At 52.9% G+C, this 9,060-nt stretch overlaps 4 protein-coding genes across 4 annotated transcripts; 2 read left to right on the forward strand and 2 right to left on the reverse strand.

Annotated features, from left to right (window-relative positions):
* Window positions 1-474: 474 nt before the first annotated feature.
* Window positions 475-1,288, forward strand: HER10_EVM0007312 (uncharacterized protein; the record flags this gene model as incomplete). Its single annotated transcript, XM_035476871.1, has 2 exons — window positions 475-749; window positions 829-1,288. The coding sequence occupies 2 exons, from the start codon at window positions 475-477 to the stop codon at window positions 1,286-1,288; spliced, it is 735 nt and encodes a 244-aa protein (XP_035329591.1).
* Window positions 1,289-1,435: 147 nt separating this feature from the next.
* Window positions 1,436-2,740, reverse strand: HER10_EVM0004893 (class II Aldolase and Adducin domain-containing protein). Its single transcript, XM_035474521.1, has 3 exons — window positions 2,289-2,740; window positions 1,974-2,231; window positions 1,436-1,902 (listed from the first exon to the last, which is right to left on the reverse strand). The coding sequence occupies exons 1-3, from the start codon at window positions 2,533-2,535 to the stop codon at window positions 1,505-1,507; spliced, it is 903 nt and encodes a 300-aa protein (XP_035329274.1). The 5' UTR covers window positions 2,536-2,740; the 3' UTR covers window positions 1,436-1,504.
* Window positions 2,741-3,389: 649 nt separating this feature from the next.
* On the forward strand, window positions 3,390-4,928 carry HER10_EVM0010264 (uncharacterized protein; the record flags this gene model as incomplete). Its single annotated transcript, XM_035479730.1, has 1 exon — window positions 3,390-4,928. The coding sequence occupies one exon, from the start codon at window positions 3,390-3,392 to the stop codon at window positions 4,926-4,928; it is 1,539 nt and encodes a 512-aa protein (XP_035329960.1).
* Window positions 4,929-5,159: 231 nt separating this feature from the next.
* Window positions 5,160-7,902, reverse strand: HER10_EVM0003508 (uncharacterized protein; the record flags this gene model as incomplete). The annotated part of the gene is made up of 6 exons (XM_035473183.1): window positions 7,662-7,902; window positions 7,548-7,596; window positions 6,756-7,486; window positions 6,439-6,563; window positions 6,190-6,388; window positions 5,160-6,122 (listed from the first exon to the last, which is right to left on the reverse strand). Exons 1-6 carry the CDS (start codon window positions 7,761-7,763, stop codon window positions 5,160-5,162), a joined length of 2,169 nt encoding a protein of 722 aa, XP_035329095.1. The 5' UTR covers window positions 7,764-7,902.
* Window positions 7,903-9,060: the final 1,158 nt, after the last annotated feature.

Below are 9,060 nucleotides of genomic sequence, written 5' to 3' on the forward strand. Positions count from 1 at the left end.
ACATTTCGCCGACAAATCAACTCAACTCTTACGCCCGGCTTTTTTCCGGCGCGGATCCGAATCACGGAGGGGTTTCTGCAGTGGTCGGATTCTCCCGAACCGCAGGGGACTCCACTCGGGAGGACCCGAATCCGGGGAGACCTTGGCTTTTTTGTCTCGACAACTTTCCCTCCTTCAAGTTGATCGGTTTACTTACGAACTGCGGGGTAACCACAAACTACTTCCAATTGGGTGATAGTGCGGCTAATCGCATGGAGCGCATATCAGAAAGACCTCCTGGATGAATCAACCGTTATCGATGATGTCCATGAAGTTGCTGATGGTTTTGATAAGCATCGGTAACTCAAGAGCCTTTCTTCGGCAGTCTCAGACGCGGCGTCTGCTTAAAGAAAGACGCTTTTGTCACTAAGATGAGAACTATCCGAAGAGCTCGTCAACCTCGTGAACTCACGAGTAGTAAGATTATACTTCACCATGGCTCAAGCTACACAAAGTCTCCCACCGCTTGGTTTCATTGCCATAGAGGTGGATATACACCGACCACCGGGTGATCCCTACAACGAGCGCACCTGGCCGTTTCCTCTCATTCGTGAAATGGCAGAAGGGTCAAAAGTTTCGCAAGTCGTCACGTCTTCCAGCTATGACTCTACATTCATAGACCGGTTTGTGGACGCGGGACTGCGTTTAGCGGCCAGAGGTTGCGTGGGCATCATCACTAGTTGCGGGTTCCTGGCACTAGCCCAAGCCGAGTGAGTATAATGCCAAACATCATTTGCCATTGACTCAACTCCAAGGAGAAACCCAAAGTCTGATTTGTGAACATGATAGACTTACCGCAAGGTTGCCCATCCCGATCGCCACGTCATCGCTAGCCCAACTGCCCTCAATCCTACCTCTGCTTCCGCCTGGCAAGAGTGTGGGAATTCTCACATATGATGAGTCAAGACTAGGCTCTCAGCACCTCGCAAGCTTTGTGCCCGAGCAGGCGCTTTCCAAAATCGTCATCCGCGGGGTGCCTTTCGATGGGCACTTGAGGGGTACGATTGGGAAGGGCGCCCCGTACGTCCATGCAGACATTGAGGCAGAGCTCGTCGCTGTTGCAAGAGACTTTGTAGCCAGTCGGCCTGATATCAGGATACTGGTACTGGAATGCACCAATATGCCCCCGTTCTCAGAGGCGATTTTCAGAGCACTAGATGGCAAGATTCCTGTTTATGATGTTTACACTATGGGTCAGTGGTTTTACTCTGGGTTGGTAAGACCAACGCCGGTTCACTGGCATGGGTAGCTATATCTGCAAAATTGTTCGTGTCAACATGGATGCTTCTATGATGACTCTACGAACGCATTTAATTAGATCACAACCGAGTCCGTTCCAGCTCGTCATTTTTTATTTAGTGCAACCGAATGGGTTTTCAGTAATCACCACACCACCGCGAGTGCGAATGGATATTGACTTCTGTTCTCTTCTAAGTTTACTAAACACCTCTATCCACATGAAGTCTCATAATAAAAAGTCGCCTCCTGACTCTTTCAGAATCAACTGATACTCTGGTACAAACTGCATGTACATTACTTCAGGTGTACCCGTGCCGTCCTTTGTGTACTGCGCCTCCTCTTCGCCGACAAACGTCTTCTTCAGTCCGCCAGCAGCACCGTTGGTTCCAGGAGCAACAGCCTGCTCAACAAGGAACTGGGCCTGGCAACACCGCTCAAGCGCGATAAAGAAGGCAGCAGCTTCAGCTACCGTCCCACCGGCGGTGAGGAGTCCGTGGTTCTGAAGGATGATGTTCTTGTTGGTGGGGCCGAGGGCTTCGGCAATATGCTCGCCCTCTTCCTTTGCTAGTACGACGCCACCGAATCCTTCGTAGACAGAGAGGTCGTTGTAGAACATGCATGAGTCTTTTCAATGGCATAATTAGAACTGCATCTCTCCACAGTAGTACACGATGAGGTTGGTAGTTGTGACTTACCTTGGTTAAGCATGTCGATCGGACGTCCGAAAGTACTCCACGCCCGGCCGTAAGGGCTGTGCATGTGGCAGGCGGCGTTGATATCCGGCCTCCTCTTGTGGAGAACGGAGTGAATGGTGAAGCCGGCGGTATTTACCGGCTTATCGGCACCGCCAATACGGTTACCGTCCTCATCGATGTGAACCATGTCCGACACCTTTAGCACGCCAAAGTGCACTCCATACGGGTTGATCCAGAACGTGTCCGGTCTGATGGGGTCTTGCAGGAGCTCTTAGCATCTTGATTCCAGTAACGGAAAAGGAAAAAAAAGCAAACCTCGTAGACTGATGTGTCCACTGCTGCCATCTGAGAAGCCCAACTTGGCAAAGATGCGAAACGCGGCCGCCATCTGTTCCAGCTGCCATTTCCGCGCAGCTTCTTTGGATTCGGGAACCGGGATCTGGTGTAGGCGCTTGACCTTGCCGCTACCCGCCTTGCCCGAGTCCAGCGCCGAACCGAGCGGCGTCGGTGCCGGTGGTGCTTGTGCGGATGTGGATGCCGTGACGGTTGTGGTGGTTGACATGGTGGGCGATGTGGTAGGTAATGCTGTCAACTGCAATGTGCCTTCAAAGAAGGGGAGTTGGTTTTCCTCGGCTGCGTCTTCTTATCAAACCCAGCTTACGAGACTATCTCTCGCTATGTGACCTTGGGAAAATTGAAATGTTGAGTCAATGAGCGGCGGGATATCGAATGGCTGTTACTCCGCATGAGGTGATGGAGAAGAGCGGATAAGCACAACAGCAATGTCGCCATCACTCGGAAACCTCCGACCCTGGCGGTTGGAGACGGTTCATGCCCGACTAAGGCCGCTCCTTGCTTCCGATCCACATTTCGGCAAGATGGCGAGCTGCCGGCGCCCCCACCGCCCCATATCCGAAGCCACCAAACGATTCGCAGTGACATCTTATCAGTAGTCCCCGGCGTAAGCCGGACGACGTAGTCGATGACCTCGGTCATAGTTGCTCGAGTAAGTCATCTGACGGCTGTTAGTAACTCACCTCTCAGTAGGAAGGTTTCCTGGTCAAGAGTTCGAACTAGTTGTTTTTGTCATGCTCTCGGGAAGAACCATGAGGCCTAACTCTATGCCAGCGTTTTCCCCCGAAGTCATCGTGTGACCCAACTCGACTAATCGCAAGGATAGTTGTTTGCTACTAGCTTTCCTTGGTATTTAATAATACATGATATCTAGAAGTTTGCCTTTAAGTTAGAACTCTCTACTACGGACTAGCTCTATCTAAGCCTCACTTATCTTCCTACTATACCCGAATATCAACCTTATCGCATCACTCTTATCTTGATCTCTTCCTACTCAGCCATCCTCATCAAGAGATCATTCTTGATCTTTGAACAACAAGTGCTTCACAAACCAACGCCATCATGTCAACCAGCCTTCTATCCACGCACCGCTCAGGTCCTCCGGGCCATCCGGCACCCGACGCCAACTACGTCGACGCCGACACCCTCCGAACGACCTTTGCGCTGGCAATGTCCGCCATGTACAAGGCCGAAGTGCCCCTCTACGGCGACCTCATCCAAATCGTCCAAACCATCAATAGAGATGCCCAGTCCAAGCAACGCCACGGCCTCGGGCACGGGAACGGCTCCGGAGGCTCCGCAACAATAGAAGCCAGCATCGAGCGCCTAACCCTCGAACGGCACGGCGCAATCCGCCTCGGCACCCCGCAAGAACTCCACACCGTCCGCCGCATCTTCGCCCTCCTCGGCATGCACCCCGTCGGCTACTACGACCTCTCCGTCGCCGGCCTGCCCATGCACGCCACCTGCTTCCGCCCGACGTCGCCGCAGTCTCTGGAACGCAACCCCTTCCGCGTCTTCACCACGCTCCTCCGGCCCGAACTACTCAAGTCGGGGTCGGCGCGAGCCGTTGCTCTGGAGCTCCTTGCCAAGCGGAACATCTTTACTGATGCCCTGTTGGAGCTTCTAAGCACAGCTGAGGAGTGTCAGGACGGTCGTCTTACGCCGGAGCAAGGGGAGCGGTTCGTGGTGGAGGCGATTCGCACGTTTAGCTGGCAGCCCCTAGCGGCTGCCACGCACGAAGAGTACGCTCTCTTGCGGAGCGAGCATCCCATCTTGGCGGATATCGCGTGTTTCCGCTCGTCACACATCAACCACCTCACGCCGAGAGCCCTGGATATCAATGCTGCGCAAGAGGCTATGCTTGCTGCAGGTATGGCTGTCAAGAGCCGCATCGAGGGCCCGCCGATGCGCAAGTGCCCGATTTTGTTGCGCCAGACGAGTTTCCTTGCGCTGCAGGAGGGTATTCGCTTTGCGATTTCGGGGAGAGATGAGTTTGTTGATGGTTTCCACAAGGCTCGGTTTGGTGAGATTGAGGAGAGGGGCGCCGCCGTTACGCCTGCGGGAAGAAAACTGTATGACGGATTACTAGAAGAAGCGATGGCCACAGTGCAAGAAATCGGATCCTCTGCTGATGCGAAGATGGTGGACGAAACTTTTGCAAAGGTCTTTGAAAACTTTCCCGACGACTGGGACGAGCTGCGGCGGCAGGGCCTCGTTTACTCGGACTATCGATGCGCAGAAAATGCCAAAGAGAAGCTGCATAGCCTGAGAGGTGTTGACACAGCAGATCCCGTCTCTCTTTTGGATCGGCTCGTCTCCGAAGGTGTGCTCGAGGCGGTGCCCATCACGTACGAAGACTTCTTACCCTTTTCGGCTGCCGGAATCTTCCAGTCGAATATCCAGGCCGGGGCCAGCCCAAGCGAACCTACGATAGGAGATGATGATTCGACGCGACCCGATGTAGATGGCTACGAGAAGGCTTTGGCGAGAGAAATCCTCGACGCAAACGACTTGTATGCGCAAGCGCAGATGAAGAGTCTGCAGACCTGCGCAGAGGAGCTTGGTTTGAGTATGGACATGATTCCTCGACTTTATTAATGCCTAGGAGCAGGATTCCAGGTAGACACATAGAGAGCTCGCTCATGCTTTTCGTTCTGTCAGGATGTTAGGCTCACATTTTATTCCAATGATTGGAAAGATTTTTTTGATTTTTGCTGCAAACTTATTAGCCTATTTCGCTCAGCCGGTGTATCTCGGCGCCCCTAATTATAATATCATCCTCGTTCATCGTAATTCATGGCATCTGCTCCGACGTGTCGGCCATGACTGCTAATAATCTCGAACACCTTGAAGCAACTCTTGCACCAGCCACTCCGACTCTTGCGGAATCGACAAGTCATCCAACCCCATAATCCAATCCTGCATCGACGGCGCCGCACCACCACCAAAAGCAGCATGCATATCCGTCTCCGCCCCCGGACCCGGCCCGATCGCAGGCAACGAAGCATTACCACCAGGTGCCGCCGCCGCCGGTTTCTGCCCATCATTACAAACCATGCTAATCGTCCGCTGAGACAGCGCCTCAAAGATATCCCTATACGAAGTCGCCAGGTTCCACCGCTCGGCAATGATGATAAGAACGGTGGTGCACGCCATGCACGTCGTGACAACATCAGCCTGCCTCGTCGAGTCCCGAACGCGCTTAGAGCGCCACAGGCAGTAGAGGTACGTCAGCCCGCCGAGGAAGAGGATGTGCAGGCTGCCCCAGGTGAACTGGACCGAGGAAGACTGGTAGACGCGGCGGTAGAGCATGCACATCTCCCGCGCGCGCACCGCGCACTCTTCCAGCACCCGTTCCGTGGCTTCGTTGTCGTTGAGGTTTCCTCCGTGGCCGGCGCCGCCGTCTGGCGTGGAGTGGTTTGCTGCGGGTGATCCGCCCATCATGTAGTGGCGGTATAGCAGCAGGATCGAGTGGTCGTAAGCGAGCTGGAACCAGGAGCGAGAGGTGAAGACTGAGAGTGGGTGCGCCCTTGAGTAGTTTAGCTGATCGGGAGTTTTTGCGCGCCACTCCTCTAGTTCTTGACGGAGACTCTCTATTGTAGCTGTGTGTCCGCAACCGCATCGTCGAGTCGTGGGGGGATACAGGTTGTCACTAATCTTTGTCCACAGACGCCTTAGTTTGATGGCGTGGATGAAGCCGGTCATGAGTGTCGGCGGATCTGTGATGGATGTTCGTGAGGCTGACAAGAGTCCTCCTGAAGTCACATTTTCGTCATCGATATCTAGTGGTAACTGCGCATTGTTAGTATTTCATAATCAGAGGCTATCGCGGGAGGTACGAAGAGTGGAAAAGCCTTACCTCAACATCGATAGAGTCGTCTGGAATGCCCACTGGGCGGCCTAGTGTAAAGGCAACGACTCTGTCAATGTCATACGCGACCCAGAAACACCTTTTGGACATCTCCTTAGTCAAAGCATCTGTATTTTTGTGATATCTCTCGGCACTTCGGTGATAGCCGAGCTCAATGCAATGGCGTATAGCCATACCAGAGACCTTCCTAAGAAAGATTCAGACGATCCCGGAGCAATGAATAGGCCGGTGACTTACCATAGGCTTACGCCAACAGGTGATCTGATCGAATAAACGGCACAAGCCAGTATTGCCTGGATGGACTCTAGGCTGTCGAGGTCCAAGACTGCCGAGATGTGATCCAAGGCCATCGAATAGTAAGCCTGCCCACTCCTGCGTCAATAATCTTCGTCGCCTATTACGCCAAGTCCACGAAAGGGTAAAGCATACCTCAGCAGCATCATAGTGGTTTTGACCAAGGACTAAAGACCCTATTGAGTAGACCTATAAGTCGTATTAGAGCACTGCCAAGTAATTGACAGCCATATCTTGAGCATTTCAGAGTTCCGTCTTACCATCAAGACGAAAAAAAGCGTTGACCCGTTAACACTGCTCAAATCTCCGTCGAGACTTGCTTTGAGGCAGGTCTCTTCCCAGATCTGGAACGTCGGCTTGTGGAGAAATGGGTACTGGGGATGTATGTTGTTAAAGTACGCTTCCGATAAGTTTGCCCTCAGTGTCGGCGACGGTAACCTCAACGGAACCTCTCGGACGACTTCCGGATTGATATCCTTCCCCCGGCCTGCATGGCTATGCTGCGAGCTCCCGCCAGTGCTGGCAAGGCCCATAGTAGCGCTGACGATGCGCGAAAAGGAAACAGCGGAAGAAGGACCAAAATAATGCGGCTCTCGGCCGGCCGCGCTTAGACAGAGCAACGCAACCTCTGACGACAAGGTATCGACATGATGGTCGTCGACATCTGGAGAAGGCGCACGCAGCGCCCGCGAGAAGTCCACGTCTTCGAATGACGAGGGGTGAGCCTGGAGGTTCGGGGCGAGGGCAGATGGCATGTGCATGATGGACGTTGCTTGCGTGTGACCGCCGTTGTGAGAAGCGGCGGCGGCGTTTTGGTTGGCTTCACGACCACGACCGCCTCCACCCTCGTGATTGGCACCAAAGTGATCGAGGGCGACCTCGGGCCGGGCCTGCTGTAAGAGACCTTCGAGATAGGCAACGCGGGCCTCCAGCGACTTCATGTAGTCGCGCGGGCGATGTAAGCCGGTGCCGGGGTCTTCTACCAGGCAGTCTGGTTTTCCCCACATTAGCTAAAGTTCATCGTGCCGTCTCATGTTGCTGTTGGACCTTACCTCGTCCAGTCCTCACGCAGTTCTGGCACTTGGGACTTTGTCCGTCGCACTATGAATGAGTCAGTCAGCTCTGTCGTGTCTTTGCAAATCTACTAGAAGTCAGTTGAATGTTACCTTGAGCTTCTTTTGCTTGCAGCCGATGCAGGCCAACATGGTACGCTCGCCGAGTCGCGGGCGTTTGGCCTGATGGGTGCTACCGGTTCTTTGGCCACTCATTGTGAAGGGAGGAGGGGAAAAGAAAACCCAGCGCGTTCTAGACGCAATGGAAAACGAGAGGAAATGCCCAACGGCGCGGAACCGCCGATCTGCACAGTGGAGACTTTGAGAGTCAGATATCGCAACGGTTTGAAAGCATGTAAACGAGCATGGAGACCTGTCGTCCGGGAAAGTCTGGGGTACGTTTGCCGTATGTGTCAGCACTCGATTTCCGCAGAGTTGTTGGTTCGGACAATAATAGGGGGGCACGGAGGGGGGGTGTACCGGAGGGCCGCGCTACCGTTATCTCGTGCGGAGACTGGTGGGAACGAGTTAGCACTGAACGTCTGTTCGGAAAGTTCCTGGTCACCCCTAGAGTGCGATGTCTTGCGTTGTAAGTACACCTGTTAGTGCACGGAGATGGATGTCGAGTTCGGCCGGGAACGTTTGCTTTCCGGCATCGGAGGAGACCAACTAGCCCAGCTGGTTCGCGATGAGTCGAAGTATACTGCCGGTGTTTGAAAGTTGAGCCAACTATTGGCGAACCTTCTTGTTGTTCATCCCGTGTTTGCCTTGCGTATAGATGTCCCGTATCATTGAGGCCATCCACACAATGATACAAGGTGAAATCAATTGTGCTCGCAACGAAGGCTTGACCCACAGGATCCACCGCTACGGGTCTTAGTCGACTCACGCTTCGAGTTTTTCAACTTCCACAGTCTCTATGGCTCAGTCGGTAGAGCGTTGGTCTCATATTCATACATATGACTCTAGATCATCTAGAGATATCCAAAGGTCGCAAGTTCGAGCCTTGCTAGGGACAATTCCTTTTGTTTTTGCCACTATTTAGTACCTAACATGCCATTTATTGCCAAGATTCAACTATCTAAGCATCAATTGATGGTCAGGTATTGTCTCGCTCACTTTTTCCTCTTTTCTCCATCCAGCAAGCATAAGACTAGCTCATTATGTCGACAACGCAAACACAGGCATGGGTTTAGAGAGGAAAGACTGATTAACTACCTGGTTTTCTCTCTTGGTTGATTCAACGACATGTTTCAGAAAACGAAAACTAAGAAACAGTCCTAGAAACAATTCAGTATGCCTTTTCTTTCTTCTTGTGTTATCCAGCCAGCCTACAATACCTACATTCCGATCGGTTGCGCCGAATCATGTTCCTTGGCCCGAGTTGAGCAGCGATAAAAATAGCAGCAACCACTATCCAAACGGATTCAGCCGCTGTCTTCAACATTAGCACTTTAAACCACGACTCAGAACCTGCAACCCACTAAACAACACCTGCGCAACGCACTGTAAG

This window comes from Colletotrichum scovillei (assembly GCF_011075155.1).
Source record: "Colletotrichum scovillei strain TJNH1 chromosome Unknown Contig00009, whole genome shotgun sequence".
Taxonomy (NCBI): domain Eukaryota; kingdom Fungi; phylum Ascomycota; class Sordariomycetes; order Glomerellales; family Glomerellaceae; genus Colletotrichum; species Colletotrichum scovillei.